This window comes from Sorex araneus, chromosome 5, assembly GCF_027595985.1.
Source record: "Sorex araneus isolate mSorAra2 chromosome 5, mSorAra2.pri, whole genome shotgun sequence".
In the NCBI taxonomy this organism is placed as follows: domain Eukaryota; kingdom Metazoa; phylum Chordata; class Mammalia; order Eulipotyphla; family Soricidae; genus Sorex; species Sorex araneus.
This window is the reverse complement of record NC_073306.1, coordinates 5,387,126-5,405,585: the sequence shown is the minus strand read 5'-3', so window position 1 is coordinate 5,405,585 and position 18,460 is coordinate 5,387,126. Positions and strand designations below refer to the sequence as shown.

The window sequence follows — 18,460 nt, the reverse complement described above, 5'->3', positions numbered from 1 at the left end:
CATAGCAAAGAAAATATTATTTTTTTCTAACTGCAAAAGAAAACTAGCGAGGAAAAAAGTAAAAATTAAGAATCATTCAGAGGGCCGGAGCAATAGGACAGTGGGGAAAGGCATTTGCCTTGCATGCGGCCGACCCGGGTTCGATCCCCGGCATCCCATATGGTCCCCCAAGCACCACCAGAAGCAATTCCTAAGTGCAGAGCCAGGAGTAACCCTTGAGCATTGCCAGGTGTGACACCCCCCCCCAAAAAAAAAAAGAATCACTCAGAAAAATAAGAAACACAAAAATCTTATTGAAAACCAACAACAAATTTTTAGGTACAATTTCCAATGTTGGGCCAGAGACACAGTAAGTACAAGGGTTAGAGCACTTGCCTTGCACACAGTCAACCCCCGTCCAAGTCCTGCCACTACGTAGGTCCCCGAGCCAGGTCAGAGCTCTTGACCACAAAGCCACGTGGTAGCCCCTGAGTGCCACCAGGTGAGGTCCCAAACCAAAAAGAACCAACAGGTAAGTAAAATCAGTCAGGAATGTGCTTCACTAGACAGCAGAGCCACAGGCTGCCACCAGGGGACGCTCTCTCCTGACGGGAGCGAAGGCAGGGAAGGGTTGTGCAGCTGAGCCCAGAGCCCTGCAGAGCCATCACCCAGGAGCACAGGATTTGGGGGTGCTCTATTCCCATATGGGGCTCAGCAGGGCAGAGCTAGTCCCCTTGACCTCCCAGAGGGACTGGACCCAGGAGTCCCGGAGAGGCAGAAGGGGACACGCACCCGCTGACCGCCTCTCGCCTCTGTGGTTGCCATTTTCCCGAAGAGTCACTGGGGAATTTTGTTTCTGCTTGTTTGGGGCCGGTGGCGTCATCATTTTTGCGCCCAGAAAACGGGGCTGATGCCGGACACACATGCAGATGCACCACCAAGACAAGAGCCCCTGGGCGCCCCCCCCCTCCACTGAGAGCCTGGGGTCAGGAGCGGTGGGGGTCGGGCGTGACCCCCGGCTGCTGCTGATGTCACCCTCTGCCAGGCCCTGCTGAGTGCCAGGGAGCCGGGCAGGGCTGGGACCTCTGAGAGAGACAGTGCCCAATTCACCCGGGCAGCGCCTCTTGGGGTGGGGAGAGACAAGGAGAATGTCTGGGCCACCAGCTTGCGGGGGGCGGGGTGGGGGAGAGGCGGTCCAAAAGGGGAGGCAGCAGGGGAAGCCCAGTCCTGAAGGGGGCTTTTGGGTGGGGTTCCCCGCCAGTGAGGTGACCACAGGGCAAAGGGCTGCACAGTCAGACCCCAGGGCCCAGACTCAGTGACATCAAGATAAAGAGAGGCTCGGCCCTGCCCACAGGAAGCCCATGGCAGGTTCCTTTGACTCTCCCTGCAAGACGGGGGAGTTTCATTCTCAAAAAGCCCCATCGGGGCCCAGCGGAACAGAGAAGGGGGCTGGGCTCACCTGTACGAGCAGAGTTTGGAGACTGGGGGTGAGGCGAGCCCAGCCTGGAAGATTCCCGTGTGTCTTACTCAGGTGGGCGACCAACAACACCGGCATTCCTTGGGGTCTAGTCCCAGATGCAGAAACCCAGTTCTACCTCTACACTCACGGTCCTATTTTACAGACCAGGAAACTGAGGTCCAAGAAGTTCTAAAGCTTCTCTAGAGCTCCAAGGCAGGACGGGGCCGGAGACCCAGCCCAGGACGAAGGTGCGGGCCTTGCGGTCAGTTTACTCTGATTTTATCCCTGACGTTATACATGATCCCCCGAGCACGGAGCTTGGATTGGCCCCTGAGCAAACGCAGGTGTGTCACAAAACAAAACAAAAGCCAAGTTCCAAAGCAGGCAGCGTTCAGGTGGGATTTGAGCAAAAACTGTCCCACGCAGGCTGGAATGCACCCGTCTTTCTGTTTGTTTGGGGGCCACACTCAGCGATGCTCAGGGGTTACTCCTGGCTCTCAGGAGCAACTGAGTAAATTCCACACTCAGGAATTACTCCTGGCGGTGCTTGGGAGACCATCTGGGGTGCGGGGGATTGAACCTGGGCCGGCAGCATGCAAGGCTCCCCGCTGCGCTATGGCTCCAGGAATGCATCATTCTTGTCTGTTTCTGGGTTTTTGCTTTCATTTACTTTGGGTTTCTGGGCTACTCTTAGCCTAGTGCTGAGGACTTTTCTCACTTTGGGGCCCAGGAAAACAGGCAGCTCTGGGGAACGGAGCCCCAGGCACAGTTTCAGGGTCCCACAGGCAAACCATGTGCAGCAGCCGTCTGCGTTCTCATTCCAATTTTGTTTTTAATAAACATTGGCCGGTTCACGCCACTCCATAAGTTGCGGGCGGATCAGAGAGGTACTTCAGCAGGTAGGCGCTGACCTTGCACGCGGCCCACCCAGGCTCCATCCCAGGCACCCTAAATGGCTCCCCCGAGCCCTGCCAGGAGTGATGGCTGAGCACAGAGCCTGGAGTAAGCCCTGAGCACCACCGGCTCTGGCCAAAAAGCCACCATCAATCCATCCATCCCGGAGTGTGGCTTCCTGTCACAAGCCTGCGCGACCACACCTGCGCCAAACCAGCATTTCCCACTGTCAGCTGGACTACTGCCCCCAGGGATGTCCGCACAGCTGCCTGGGCCCCCACAATGATGCAGACACCCCCCCAAAACCAGCAAAGCCCACCCTGATTGTCCCTCTGCCTCCACACGAGGGGAGGCACTCAGAGGTTTCCCCACATCTGGGCAAAAGACCCAAAGGCCCCAGCTCAGAGCGCTGCCCAGTCATTTGGTGTCCCCCACTCCACCCCCAGCCCTGTAGCCCGCACCCCCACTTCAAGTCTCACTAGTGCCTGCCACTTCCTCAAGGAAGCCCTCCCTGATCACAGCCCCAGGTTGCAGACAGCTAAAATCAGGGTGCAGTGGGGGGCTCTTCGGGCGCCTCCTGGTGGTTAAGACTAAGGGTCCATCTCTCTGCCACCTGCAAAGGGCAAAGGGTCCCCCCCCCAGCTTGGAGGGGCTGCTGCATGCCCTGTTCTGCCCCCCTCCGTTTGCTGAGCCCCAGCCACTGGGCTGAGCCTTCTCGCTGGCAGACAGAACCCCCTTGACGTGTACGACAGGGGCCCACCCAGACAGGGCCCCTCCCACGGCCCCAGGCGGACTGACCCTTTCTGCCGGGCTGGGCTGAGCACTCACTCTCATTCGAGCCCCTGACCTCTGGCACTGCATATGGTCCCCTGAGCATCAAGAGCAACTCCAGAGCACTAAACTGAGAGCAGCCCCTGAGCACTTGCAGGTGTGAGCCTAAAACAACAAAACTGAGCAGGGATGGTTGATGATCAGGGGTTAGTTTCTTCCCTTTCAACACAGCGGCCCTACCCTGTGCTCAGTCCCCGGCATCACACATGGTCCCTGAGCCCCACCAGGAGTGACCCCCGAGCACAGAGACGGGCAGGAGGAAGCCCTGAGCACTGCCGGGTGGGGCCCCAAACAAACAAACAAAACACAGCGCCAAGGAAAACAAAAAACTTTACCAAATGGCAAAGGCCTGAGTTCAACCCACAGCCAGGGCCCCCCCAGGATGCCTAGCTGTGACCCCTACAAAAATTAATTGTTTTTAAATTTCAGTCTCGGAGTTCTTTTTTTGTTTGTTCCCATGCTTGTTTTTTGGTTAGGGGCCACACCCCGTGGTGCTCAGGGCTTACTCTGACTTGGCACTCGGGAATGACTCCTGGTGGTGCTCAGGGGACATATGGGATGGTGGGATCAACCCCAGGTCAGCTGCATGCAAAGCAAGAACCTCCCCACAGTACTACTGCTCCGACCCTTGCTTTCTTTTAAACAGGGCAAAAAGGGGCTGGAGCGGCAGTACAGCAGGTAGGGTGTTTGCCTTCCAAGTGGCCAACCCAGGTTCAACCCCTGGCATCCCCTATGGTCCCCCGAGCACCACCAGGAGTAATTCCTGAGTGCAGAGCCAGGAGGAACCCCTGAGCATCGCTGGGTGTGGCCCCAAAACAAAATAAAAATGCAAAAAAAAAGGTCTGGAGTGAAAGTAGAGCATATGGCACTTGCCCATGGTCGACCCAGGTTCACCACATATGGCCCCCGAACCCGCCAGGGGCCCCTGAGCACTGACCTAGTTAGAGCAGCCCGCGAAGCACTGCTAGGACGGGTCCCAAAGCAGCAAAATATCTTTTTTAAAAATAAAATTTGAAAAACTGCAAAAGACAGAGGCGCTGCAGTCCGAAAGACGGGTGGAGCGATGGGGTGGGCCAAGGCCTCTTTGGCAGCAGAGAAAGGCCAGGAGCCAAGGGACACGGAGGCGTCTAGAAACTAGGAAAGCTGGGGGTTATTCTAAGGTTTGGGGGTTCCCAGCAGGGCCCAGGGGCCCAGGCTGTTTGGGTCACTGCTAGGGGCCAGCCATGCGGCGTTATGGGGGCCACCAAGTCACAGCTGGTGCCGGGTTCACACTTGGGCCAGCAGCCCCTTGAGCCGCTGTCTCTGCCTGGGTGACGCTCAGGACCCTCAGCGGAGGAGGGAACTGGGGTCACCTGCGGGCCCCGAGCTTGCGGGAGAGGCGTGTGCCGGTTCTGGGCAGAGACAAGTCCCCATCCCGGGAGGGTCCCGCGGGAACGCGGCCCTGGAAGCTCCGTGGAGATGCTCAGAGAACAGGCAGAGGTTCGGGGCTGGAGGACCGTGAGGGGGGAAACGGCCCAGATCTGCAACCGCAGATTTGCAGCCGCTCCGGCGATGGGGTTAGCTGGGTCGTCCCAGCGGGAGTGAGGGAGTGCAGGGGGGAGGCTGGGAGGGCAGAGGAGCCAGGCCCCCGCACACAGGCCCTGTCCCGCCCGGGCTGCCTCGCCTCTGCGGGTCACCCCCTACTCCTGGGTCCACTGGCAGGACCACATGGTGCCGGGAACGCCTCGCTCGACAGCTCCAGCCCCCTCCCCCCCACCCCCGGCTCCATCCCTGACCGGAGAGGACTTTGTGGCAAGTCTCAGAGCCTCCCCAGGCCTGCTAGGGGCTCGCCAGGCTTCCAGGCAAAGGCTGGGGAGCAGAGACACCAAAGGCTCCCCAACTTCCTCAGCCACTGAACCCTTTTGTCATGGGACTACTGTTCCCTGGAAGTGACTTTGAGAAACACTGCCTCTGGCCACGGGAAGCCCCCCTCAACCCTGCCGGCCCCTCCTACACAGGGTGGAGGAGGGGCCGGCAGGGTTGAGGGGGGCTGACGTCTGGCCTAGAAGTCAAATTCTACAGCTGCTGGTCCTCCCCTTCCTAATGAAGTCCCCCCCTCTTCTGGAAACTGTCCCAGGCCCGTGGGGACCAGCGACGGAGCACAGGTTTCCTGAACGCTCCAGAACTGCCGTGAGCGGCCACGACAAACCGGCCAACAACTGGACAACTGGGGCCGGAGCCACAGCATGGCGGGAAGGGCACTCGCCTCGCATGCGGCCGACCCGGGTTGGACCCCCGGCATCTCGCGTGCTCCCCAAGCCAGGAGTGGTCCCTGAGTGCAGGGCCAGGAGTAGGCCCCAAGAGCATCACCAGGTGATCAAAAATCAAAATCAAAACCAAACCAAACCAAAAGACACAGTGATTTCTCAGACCTGGAGAAATGCAGCCAGCCCTGAAACCGTCCCCAGCACAGTGAGCACCCAGGACGAGCACTGCCAAGGACACTGGGTGAGCTTGGGCGGGGGGGAGAGGGGCTCAAGAACAAGGGCCTGGCTCTCTGTCGCCCGCACTGAGTCACCAGCCTGTACCGGCCACAGTCTGCATTTCCCTGCGGGGAGGGCGAGACCGGCCCCACCTCCGAGGCCACAGGTGACTCCTTAGCATGTCGTGGGCCTGGCTCATTGGCAGCATTGGGGGCAGCCCCCCCATCCCCGCAAGCATCCAGCAGGCCAGAAAAGCAGATGGAGACAGGGACCCCGACGCAGCCCTGCTGAGGGTCCGGAGGGCACCCACAGGCCTGGCACCCAGTACTGACCGTCCCTGACGCAGACCGCAGGCACAGGCGGAGGCCATGGAGAGGGAGCACAGCAGGAGGGCGGGTGCCTTGCATCCCGCAGGGTCCCCTGAGTGCAGAGCCAGGAGTGACCCTGAGTATCACGGGGTGCGGCCCCCAAACAAGAAAAATCAATTACAGCACTGGCCTGGCACACACCTGGCAGGCAGCTGGCACCTAATAACAGCTGCTCACACACTAGGGGTCTCTCCACAGGAGTCACGATTCCCCCACCTGGCAACAGCCCTCGGGGGTAGCTACTGTTACTATCCCCCAACAATGGGGCCGGGGAAACTGAGGCACAGAGCGGCAACCTAAATTGGTCCATGTTCGGTCTCAGAGTAGGGGAAGGCGGGGTGGGGGTGCTCAAAGGGCACATGCAGGAGGCATGTAGGAGGCTGGCGCTCAAACCCTGGCACCTCATGGCTCTGGGGCACTACTGGGAGCACTACTGGCTGTGGCCTCCAAACAAAAGTGGGGGCCAGAAGGTCAACCCTGGCACCAGACCCCGGCCCCTGAGCCGCACCAGGCGTGACCCCTGAGCACAGAGCCAGGAGGAAGCCCTGAGCCCTGCTGGGTATAACCCCCAAAGCCAAAAGGTAGAGAGAAATTTGGGGGTCTGGGCCCAGAGAAAGAGCAAAAAGGTTGAGCACTTGCCTAGCTTGTGGGTGCCGCTTTAAGCCTCGCTCGAATCTCACTATGGTGCCCCACGCAGAACCAGGGATGGTCCCCAAAACAAAATCCCGGGGGAGGGCTGGAGCGATAGCACAGTGGGTAGGGCGTTTGCCTTGCACGCAGCCAACCTGGGTTCGAATCCCAGCATCCCATATGGTCCCCTGAGCACCGCCAGGGGTGATTCCTGAGTGCATGAGCCAGGAGTGACCCCTGTGCAGCGCCGGGTGTGACCCCCCCAAAAAAAACAATCCCGGGGGACTGACCGAACGCCTATCCCCATAACCGTGATGCTCTGGGGTCTCCCTCGCGTAAGACTGGGCCAAGGCGAGGGGCCAGGTACGAGACGCGATGTGGGGTGGCCCCTGGGGTCCACGTCTAGCTCCTGGGCATGGCGACCACGCGTGGTGAAAGGGACCCGGCTGGAGCTGGGGAGCCACCGGGGTCCCCGCGTCCTGGCAGGGGACCTCAGGCAAGGGGCAGGTGGCAGAACAAAGAGGGCACCCAAGGCATGGGGGACGGCCAGCTCAGATCCCCCTCTGCTGCCAGCGCTGCCCCCTCCGCCTCTGACCTCCCTGGTGGCAGGGACAGCGACGAGGAAAACGAGTCTGGGCAGCGGTGGGCCGCAGTCTCTGCCGCTGTCAGGACCCAGCCGGACGAGTGGGCCCAGACGGGCGGCGTCCCGGGCCTCGTGGAGAGAGGTCAGGGGCCCCGAGAGGGAGGTGTGGGTGCTGCTCGGGCCAGGCCAGGTGGCCCCGACAATGTGGGTCCCCAATCCAGAGACCCTCCCGGGACCCCCGCTCTGCAGAGAGCCCCCCAGCCCACACGCAAATGCAGCGAAGCCCGGCTCGGGTGGGTCTCGCCCACCGTGCTCTGGTTTCCTCATGCTCACGCCCCCGCTTAGCTGGGCCCCCGGCCAGACAGGGTTCCTGGTGCCCCTCTGCCCCCTGCACCCACACCCCATTGATGTCAGCTTCCGGTCTCTGCTGTCCCCTCCCGGTGTGAGCCCCTGACCGGCAGTGCCCCCAACACCCCAGCAGTCAGAGAGAGCTCGAAGAAGGACTCGGCGGCGGGGGGGGCCAGGAGGAAGCTCAGTGCTGACACACAGGCTGCTTTGCATGGAGAACGCTCTGGGTTCCGTCTCTGGCGCTCCCCGCAACCCACCCCCAAATTCACCCTGTGACATCACCCTTGGCAAAAGCCCCTCTCCACAGTCCACAAAGGTCTGGCCACGTCCACTTCCCTGTCTCCCTCTTGCCCACTCCACTCCAGCCTTCTTCCTGTTCCCCCAGCTCCCCTGCCCCACTCCTGCCGGGGGAGGAGGGGGGCCCTCCTTCCCGCTGAGAGGAGAGGTGTCCTGCACCTCCCCAGTGTCACCACACACACACACACTCCAGCTGGCATATAATCCGGCCCGTGGCAGTGGCATCTGCCAGCCCAGACACAGCACCTGGACTGCCCTACCTAGGTACACAGTCGGCGCTTCATTACTGCTTGTTGAGTGAGTTAGAGACGTGGACGCATGTGGGGTGAGGTGTTGATGTTGAAGGACCTGAGCGTTGTGATTGACGGATCTATGGGGGCTGGAAAGAGGCTAGCGGGGTTTGCAGAACCAGAATGTGGTCGGTACTTGGAGAAGCTTGGAGAAGAGACATTAATGCACATCACAGACTCCTTACAGTGTCCGAGCTGACCCAGGGTGGCTTACAGAGCCTCAAAAAGGACACGATTCATCAGTTATACAATTGGGGGGGGGGGGCGGGGGGTATACCGGGGATTTTGGTGGTGGAATATGGGCACTGGTGAAGGGATGGTGTTTGAATACGGTATAACTGAGACATAAACCTGAGAACTTTGTAACTTTCCACATGGTGATAAAATAAAATAAATAATTAAATAAATAAAGGACATGATGGCGCCCTGACCCCAGAGGCCAGCCACAGAGGCCGAGTGACCCTCCGGAAGACCCTGGGACAGGAGCTGGCCCGTAATGCGGACCCACGGCAGCTGCCCCGCTGGGATTCTGAGTCGGTGAAAGAATAAATCAGGGGCTGTCACTGGGGACTGTGAGAGAGGGAGAAGCCGGAGGGAAGTCCCCAGAAACAGAATGAACGAAGACATGAATGAAGGTCGCAGAAACAGCCAGTGGACAGAGCTGTGAATGAAAAGCTCTACAGACTTGGTGCATGAATGAAGATCTGCTTGAAGTTCCCGGAGACAGTGAATGGTTGGAGATGTGAATGAAGGTCCCCAGGGGCTTGATAATGAAGGATACATGGCTAAGGGGCCGGAGTGGTAGTACAATGGGCAGAGCACTTGCCTTACATGCCTGGGTTCCCTGAGCTCAGAGCCGGGACTAAGGCCTAAGCACGGCTGTGTATGGCCAAAAAAAAAAAAAAATGGAAAAAAGGTTTCCGTAGACTTAGAAAGTGAAAGGAAATGTGTGACGCTCCTCAGAGACTTGGTAAATGAATGATGTGGATCAAGATTCCTATAGACTTAGGGACTGGAGCGATAGTACAGCAGGGAGGGCGTTTGCCTTGCACGCGGCCGACTGGGGTTCGATTCCCAGCATCCCATATGGTACCCTGAGCACCGCCAGGAGTAATTCCTGAGTGCAGAGCCAGGAGTAACCCCTGAGCATCGCCGGGTGTGACCCAAAATTTAAAAAAAAAAATTCCTCTAGACTTAGAGGGCAAATGAAGGCATGAATGCCAGGCCCCACAGACCGAACAAATGAATGAAGATGTCAATGAAATTCCCCAGAGACTCAGTGGATGAATGAAAACGTGGACAAAAGCCCCGGGACTCGGCTCTGAATGTGTTGAGGGACGAAGTTGCGTGTCAAAAGCTCCTCCGTGAGGTCGGAGCCTGGTGCAGGGGCAGGCGCTGGCCTCGTACACAGCCAACCCAGGAGACACTTCTAAGTTCCCTCAGTGCAGAGCCAGGAGCCCTGAGCTCGGCTGGGCGTGACCCCGACTCCCTTCCCCGCCCCTGGCAAAGGAGCTGCTCCACACCAGGGGGGCCTCGGAGACGGCGCAGTGCTTCCCAGCTTGGCAGCTGATACTGGGGGACAAGGTCCCTGTCCCAGCCCTGTGGCCAGGGGGCCCATGTGGGCAGGGAGAGAGACACAGACTACTGGCCTGGCCCCCGCAGCCATTTGTCTATCTGAGCCACAGGACCCCAGGCTGGTTCCTTCTCTGCCCACCCCACCTCCCCCCTGCCGCCCCCCACTAGGCCTGGGCCTCAGGGAAAGCTCCTCCACCCCCCGGGGGGCTTCAGGGGCAGGAAAACAGAGGGTCAGTGCTGGGAAAGCCACCCCAGCATCAGGGCTGGCGTCCCACCACCTCCCTGACCCAGACAGAGACAACCAACCTCCAGGCCCCAGGACCCCCGCACTTCTGGGGGCTCCTCAGCCCAGGTGCAGCCCGCCCCGTGCCCGCTTCCCTTCCGACGGTGCTCCTGAGACAAACGGGCTGCTGGGCCTGAGAGTGAATCAGTGCCAGAAAGAAGTGGAGGTCAGAGATGAGTGGTGCTGAGCTGCTTACAGTAAGCGCGCCCGCCTTCCAGCACGGCTGCTCGCGGGCTGAGTAACGCCCGCCCGCCTCTCAGAGCTCACCGGGCTTCTCCACCCCTTCACAGCGGGGGTCCCCCCTCCCCTCCACTGGCAAAGGTGGGGTTCTGCAAGTCCGCCCTGCCCGCCCAACCCTCCAAGGTCTGCACTCATCTGGGGAACCCCGATGGGAGGGGTTTCTCTGCCAGCACCCCCAAAGTTTCATCCCCGAGGTCCTTTTTGGAGGTACGACCCGCTGGCGGAAGTCTAAATTGGGCAGGAAATAGAATTGGGAGAGTGACGGGGGCGGGGGGGTGGCAAAAAAGAGGATGACAGGGCTAGGGGTGGGATTCTAAGTCTGCAGAAGCGTTTCTGGATCTCTGCCCCCGGACCCCACACCCCAGAGTCCTTCATGGGAAGGGCGGGAGGTGGGGACACATCACTAAATCCCTAGGACACATCACTAAATCCGCTCTGGGCGAGACCAAAGCAGAGTCCCAAAGGTGATACACGGGCAAGAAAACATACTTGCCCCCCATGAGCACCGGTCACTGAGCACCGTTTCTCAGTGGGTGGCGGGACAGGGTTTAAAAGCCACAAGCCCTTCTCTGGAATCTTCAAGCCTTCCCCATCTTGAAAGCCAAGAAGGCAGAGGCTGAAGGGTGGGACGAAGCACCTAGCCAGGGTGGGCCTGTGGGCGGAGCCAGCCCCTCCCCCCCCCCCCCGAAACACAGATACCTGAATCCTGCCAAGAAACACGCCACAGCATCCAACACACGACAGGTGCCATGAGGCGGGAAATGCAAATAAAGAAAAGACAGCGGGGATGTGGCCCTTCTCACTGCTCACATCGACAAAAATTAAAACTGGTAAGATGGAAAGTCTCAGGTGAGGAGGTGGGGAAGTGGCTAGTCTGAAACCTGCAGCGTTGGGGGTGGGGGGACGGGGGGGGGGAGTGATGGGGAGGCTGGCCACGTGGTCACCTCCAGGCTCCCCTCGCCCTGACCCTGTCCTCCGGGAAAGAAGCACCACATTCTCTGCAGAGGACAAACAAACACTAAAGATCAACCATCAGTCAATCAACCAGCAGAGAGAGCCAGTAGTCCACCCGGCAGGGCATAAAGCAGTGCATGACAAAAGCCCGTTTGGCAGAAGACTGTGTTTGGGAAGAGGGTGTGTGGGGTCAGGGCAAGCCGGCCACTGCACACTGCGGACACTCAGAGGCAGCACGAAGGACCAGCTGTGCTCCAGAGAAACGAGCCAACAGCGCTCCGGAGAGGAGAGCGGGGTGGGGGGAGGGGGGAGAGGCGAGCGCCGGCTCGCCCAGTGGAGCCCAGAGAGACCCTGCATGCTCCTCCGACGCTGGTCTAGAGTGATGGACAGGAAACCCCACGTGACAGGAACGTTCGCAGCGTGGGAGGAATGGGGCGGAAGAGACCTTCCAAGACAAGCGGCACCTGTGGGGATGGATCACAGGAGCCACCCGGCCACTCCTTGTAGCGTTAAGCGCGGGGACTTCCTTTCATGTGAAAAGGGGTTTGGGGAGCGCACCTGCCTTGCCGGCGGCGGCCAACCCGGGGCTCAATCCCAGACATCCCACCTAGTCCTCCGAGCCCACCAGGAGAGTGCTCCCTGAGTACAGGGCCCCACCGGGTGTGGCCCAAAAGCTAAAGATGAATTAGTGAATGAGTAGAAGAAGGATTTCTGTCCAGACTGTGAGCTCCGGTCACCGCTCACAGAGAGCCTCTGCCTCTCGGTCCTGGCGCCCCTTTATTCCCCCCCCCGCCCCTGGCACCCCGAGCTCTCGCCCCCCCAGATCATCAGCGGAGGGCTTGGAGAGATGAAACGGGGGTTCCATCACCCCTCTGTGTGTCCACCCCACGACTCGGTCGGCTGACCCCTCTGTCTTCTCTCGGGAGTGAGGGATCCCACTGAAGAGGGGGGACTCACCTGCCCCCTGCAGCCCCCAACGCCCCCTCCTCCTGCCTGAAGCCCACTCCTGGCTTCCATCCCTAGATGCCTCTCCACAGCGCGGACGCCCCTCCCTGCAGGATTAAAGGGGGCCGCGTGCTGACCCCCCCCACACACACACACTATCTAGCCTCTCCTGGTCTGGTTCAGCGGGACTCAGCGGCGCCCTGGCTTCCCGCCACACACACCAGCCCTGCCGCTGTTTGCAGGGATGGGCACCAACCCCACAGGTGGTTGGCTGATGGGATGGGGCTGTCGCGGTGCCCCCGACCCGGGCCTTTAAGGATCAGGAGGGACAGAGGGGAAACTGGGGTCCGGGTCCCCACTGGCCTCTCCTGGGCGCCCGGACCCTGCTGGGTGACAGCCGAATGAATGGGCTCGCCCCGCCACCCTCCCGCCTGCCGACGCCCGCGCCGAGAAGGAGGCGGGGAGCTGCGAAGCCCCTGCGCGGCCCCCTGTCGGGCTGTCCGGGCTGGAAGGGCGCCGGTCGCCCCGTTACCTGCGGGAAGGCTCGCAGCGCGCCCAGGAGCGCCAGCGCGGGGACCCAGAGGACGCGCATGCCGGCAGCGGGGCGGGGCGCGGGCCGCACCCACGGGCGCCAGCGGGAGCCGCGGGTGGGCGGCCGGCAGCAGGCGCGCCGCGGGGTCGGTCCGAAGGCGCCTCCTTCTCCCGCTCCTCTCCCCCGCCAGCCGGAGCACGCGGGGTGCACCGGCCCAACCACGTGGCTTGCCAGGAAGGTCTGCCACCAGATAAGACAAAACGGGGACAGTCTCGGGACGCCTCCCCCGGACCGGCTGGCCCCGCCCAGGGGTCCCCTCTGCTTCCCTGGCCCCTCCCCTCAGAACGACCTCGGTGGGCAGGGGAAGGCAGAGACTCCCCCACATCCACAAGAGGCGGGGTCAGGGGCTCTGGGGGCTCCCCAGAGTTCCCACAGGGTCACCCCACACCCCTACACACACACACACACACACACACACACACACACACACACACACACAGGTAGCAGGCTGGTGAGTAGCAAGGTGGATGCTGAACGGCTGAGTGCAGGGGAGAAGTGTGAGGTGGGTGGAGGTGAGTGGGAGTGATGGGCAGCCGGCAGGGCACCTGCCTTGCCCGCGCTGACCCAGGTTCTCTCTCTAGCACCATCTCTGGTCCCTCGAGCCCCACCAGGAGTGACCCCTGAGTGCAGAACCAGGAGTCAGCCCCGAGTACAGCAGAATGTGGCCGGCAAAATCAAAACTAAAGTGCCACCTTTGCAGTAAACGGAAAAGATCCTGTAAAAGCAACTTCGGAGACCTGTACCATGACTCTGCAGTGAGACCCCACCCGCTGTGTTGTTATTGCTCCAGGGGTCACCCCAAGACACACTTGGACCAGGTTTCATCCCTGATAGGTCAGTGCTCATCCTCAGCAAGGAAATTGGGGGGGCTCCGGGACCCCAGACAGAGCTCAGGGACCACCACGGCTACCCCTGGCAGTGATCGGCGGGCTATGTGGGGTGGGGGTGGGGGAGTCGAACTTGGGGCCAGACACTGTCCCGCGTTCTTTGACAGTCTCTCTGGCCTCATACGTTTTTAGACTTATTGAATCACTAGGAATTTTTTCGCTTTTGTAGAAGTAACTTTGGTCAAGGTCAAACCCACCATTATGATGAAGCTAGAATTAGCTGCTTTCCTCTGCTGGTAAACGTTACAGCCTTTCCAGAAAGCAGCATGGCGGCTCTCAGCAAAAGCCTCCCCCCATGGTCCATATACTGTGACTCAATAATTTCAGCCTCGTAAAGAAATAGTTCAACTGGTAAAAGAGAAAAAGCAAGTTCTGAACAGAGAGCAAAATCTCCTCAAACATTATTCATAAAGGCTGGAAATACCCTGAGCATCACAGCAGGGAATGGCTGAGTCAAGGGCTATAACACAACCCGTGTGGGGGAAGTAATCGAGGGGGACCACGGAGACACCCCAAGCGTTGGTGCATATGTTATAGCTGCAGGAACCCCAGGTTCGATCCCCTGAGTCCCTGAGCACCTCCAGGAGAGACCTCTGAGCATAGAGCCAGGAGTAAACCCGGAGCACTGCCAAGTGTGGCCAAAACAAGGGGCAGGGGGAGGGGATAAAGTCATGGAAACATTTCTCCCACCTCTTCTTCCATTCTTTGGACTTTATTTTGCTTTTGCAGTGCTGGAAGGCTTGAATCCAGAACCTCATACATGCCACTGGGTGTGTCCCCGAGAAATGAATTGGGGTTGGGGGGCCTTCCAAGCTAGTTCTTCGCCTGGAGCCCTTGCAAGGAGCCCTTGCGTGGCTGGGGAGGGGTCCTCATTACCTGGAGAAGAGTTCTAGTTTTGCAGAGAAAACCTTTTTTGTGGGAGGCGGGGGGGAGGTTGGGCCAGTGATCAGGGCTTATCTCAGGGCACCGTAGGGGGTCCTGGGGATCAAGATGGGGTCAGTCAGGCGCAAGGCAAGTGACTTATTGCTGTAGTACACTTCAGGGTCCCCGATTCTATCGTTTCCTATTATAATACAGCAACAGATCTTACTACTTACTTACAGTAACAAGAGCTGTTTCGGGGTGCTTGCAGGGTTCTAAGAATTTTCTGGCATAATTTACTTGGTGTTCAGGGAAACCCCGTTTTATCGTTCTGTCTTTGGGGTCACACCCAGCAGTGCTCAGGGCTTACTCCAGGTACTGTGCTGAGGGGCCACCCCTGGCACGGATCTGGGGACCAACTGGCCGCATGCAAGGCAAGTGCCCTCCCCACTGTACTACCACTCCAGCCCCTAGGAAACCATGTTTTTGTACTCATTTGGGAGGTGCAACACGCCCAGCAGAGGTCAGAGATCACCCTGGGCTTACTCAGGGACCCCTACTCGGTGCCAGGATCATACTGACTGGGCATGCTTAAAGCAGGCGCCTTGGGCTGGAGCGATAGCACAGCGGGGAGGGCGTTTGCTCTGCACGCGGCCGACCCGGGTTCAAATCCCAGCATCCCATATGGTCCCCTGAGCACCGCCAGGGGTGATTCCTGAGTGCATGAGCCTGGAGTGACCCCTGTGCATTGCTGGGTGTGACCCAAAAAGCAAAAAAAAAAAAAAAAAAACAGGCGCCTTAACCCCCTGACCATCTCTCTGGCCCCTATACCCACTCTTCAGGCTAGGGTCCGAGGCCTAGAGCAAACTGGGCCGGAGTCCCCCAAACTGAAAGTGTCCCAGCCCCTTCCTGGCTGCCTGGACGGACAGTTACCTCCTCCCGTCCCCAGCGTGGCCCGTGCGGCCCCCGGCACGGAGCACAGAGCACATGGCTCTCCCCGTCTCTCCTCGGAGCCGGCCCCCAGCCAACGCAGCCTCAAGTGCCATCCGTGCCCAGGCCCTGGTGGGGTTCAGGAAGCGGTGGGCCAGAGCCCCAGCGGACGCTCAGCAGGCACTTGGCAGCCCCGACCGTGTCCAGGGGCGGGGTGGGCCCCGGGAGTGCAGCCTGCACCCTCGAAACTGCCGCTGCCGTCCGTCTGAAGCTCTGAGGCGCCTCTGCCCCCCGTGTGTGAAAGTGCTTTGAAGAACAGGAGGGGAAGTCCCCGGGCCCCGAGAGGCGCAGCTGTCAGTCCCGTTGTGGGCCCCCCAGAGACAGCTGTAGAGGCCCAGCCCCCAGCCTGCAACGGCAGGAGGCGGGAGCACTCTCCAGGGAGTCAGCCATGTCACCTCTGGTGCTGAGCAGGACTTGACTGAGGAAACTCAGGGGTTTCCCTGACAGAACCTGGTGACTGACCGGGCCGGCTCCCACAAGGAGCCGCGGGCAGGACACGGATGAAGCAGGTTCCTCAGAGCCGGGAAGAAACAAACGGCTCATTGCCCGTCCCCAGTGCCGCAGGAGGGCTGTGGCCCCAGAGACTCTGGGGGCCCAGGGCGGGCCTGGCCAGGCCTGTGGGCCTCTCCTGCGGCGGGGGCCGGCCGCCATCAGGGTGCAGGGAGGGAGCTCGGGGGGATCTCAGGTCCTTCCCATCCCTCTCCTTGTGGCTCAGCACAGACGCCCCTCCCCGCAGGGGGCCACGTCCGCACGTACCCCGACGGGCCTCCGCCTGGCTCACACAGCCTAGGTGGCCCCCCAAGGGGCAGGAAGACTAGACGGGGGCTCAGGGGCCAGGCCTGGAGCCCGGATCTGCGCCCCGTAGCCTGCCGGGTCTCTCCGGGCCTCAGCACGCTGGGGTTCCCCTTGTCCTGTAGCCCAGACACCGGGGGACGTGGGAGATGCCACCGAGCCAGCGGGAGCCCACCCGGGAACTCCCGGGGCCCGTCCAGCTCTGTGCTTCGGGGCCGACGGTGCCCCAAAGCAGGCAGCCCGGGCACAGGCCGCCTGGGCCACCCACCAGGCTGGGCTGAGGCTGCTACTGTCCGCCCCCCACAGGAAGGGCCGGTTCCAACAGACGGGGGTGGGGGGCTGAGCCCCAGGAGGGACCTGTCCCCCAAGCCCCTTCTCTGGGGACGCCTGCCCGGCTCAGACGCCCTCCCCCGACTCACAGCCTAGAGGCTTTTGAGCTACCCAAGGTCTGGGGCTCCTCCCTGGGTGCCCCCGATCCAAGATTTCTTCCTAAACCCCCAGAGAGGAAAAGAGGAGGCTGAGGCTTAGCCACAATGCACAGCGCGGCCAGGGGGACCCCCAGGCCTCAGCTCTGCCCCCCAAGCCCCCCGTCTCCCATAAACCTTCCCACTGGGCAGGGCCCTCATGAAGCGGAGAGGCGAGTCACAGAGGAGCAGGAAGCCCAGCCCAGCCCCGGATCAATCCCAGAAGCTCCACCCTGGTGACCCTGATGGCAGCCATGGCTAAGTGGGAGCCCCAGGCCCTGCCCGGGGGGACACCCTCAGGAAGGGCAGGAGAGGACCTCGCCTCGTAGGGTCCAGCTCTCCCAGGAAGCCTCCCAGGGGTTATGGCCCCATCCTGCAGATGGAAAGATCGAGGCGGGGTTCTGTGGACTTCTTGGAAAGAAAAGCACCAGGCAGGGTTTCCGGTTCGTTGGTCTTGTTTTTCAGTGCCCTGGCCTCAAGCCTGGGCCTCACACCTGTGAGGCCAGAGCTCTACCCCGAGCCACAGGGCCAAGCCCTGCCACCTGCACTCAGGACAAAGTGTGCCCAGGGTACAGACAAGGCCCCTGGCGCCGTCACCCACAAAGGGATTGGTTGCTTATTTATTTTGATTTTGGGGCCACACCAGTGGTGCCTGGGGCTTACTCCTGGCGCTGTGCTCCCGGCAGGGCTCACAGGACCATGTGGGGTGTCGGGGATTGGGCTGGGCCAGCCACTTGCAAGAGAAACGCCTTCCTCCCGCCTGTCTGATCTCTCCGGCCCCCAAAGTGACCGTTGAAACCCCAGTGATCGGTGAGGGGAGACATCGCTGTCTCAGACCACTCGGAGTAAGTTCTAGAACCATGACGCAAGCTCGAGCTGTGAGTCAGAGTGGGAGCCCCACATTCTCGGGCTGCTGAGAAGCCCCATGTCAGGAACCTGCACTCAGCGGCCTGCAGGGGAGAAGCTGGGTGCGCGGGGACCCCAAGACCCCCTCGGGACCACTCCCCACTGTCCCTCTGGCCGAGAGCCCTGAGGGTTCCTCTGCCCCCCGAAAACGCCACCACAGCTCATTCTGAGTCGAGCAGAGGCACAGCTCCAGTGTAAACCATTTCCGGGGGGTCTCTCCGGCGTCACGGCCCCTCCTGGAAGGCTGACTCCTCGGAGCAAAGGGCTGGCAGATCAGCCAGTCAGGGACGTGAGAGCCCCGTCCCCCACAGGGTCCTGCCCCCCCCGGCCCCCACCCTCTGCCTGAACCCTCCTTTCCCAGCCACTTGTCTGGGGAAGTGATATCGGTGGTCACAGCCACACGCCCAGCCCCCCAAACGGGGCACTTCTAAGAGGCCAAGTTCCCAGGCCAGTGACACCATCCCCAGGCTGAGCGGGACCCAGGCCATGAGATTCCTGGAACCCCAACAACAAGGCAAGTGTGGGAACCAAGAGGGTGTGTGACCCCGGCTCCTGGCAGCACTGAGGGACAGGGGGAAGACAGAGAGAAATAAACACAGAAACTGCTGCCGGGACTGGGGGAGGCTCAGAGGGAGGCATTTGGCTGCGGGAGGAACTTGGATGCCCGAATCCATATCCATCTGCAGGCGTGCGCACACTCACACACACACACACACAAGTGTGCGCACACATGTGCACACACGCACACACGCACATCACTCACACATGAATGTACACGCACATACACACATGCACATATGTACACACATGTGCGTGCATGCACACACACA

The 18,460-nt window shown here is 60.7% G+C and overlaps 1 protein-coding gene across 1 annotated transcript in view; it reads right to left on the bottom strand.

Annotated features, from left to right (window-relative positions):
- The window catches only part of TNFRSF8 (TNF receptor superfamily member 8), a 39,842-nt gene extending 27,112 nt beyond the window's left edge, over positions 1-12,730 (bottom strand). Inside the window, exon 1 of the mRNA XM_055138258.1 lies at positions 12,671-12,730. Coding sequence (XP_054994233.1) covers positions 12,671-12,730 — 60 coding nt within the window. The remainder of the gene's footprint in view (positions 1-12,670) is intronic.
- Positions 12,731-18,460: the final 5,730 nt, after the last annotated feature.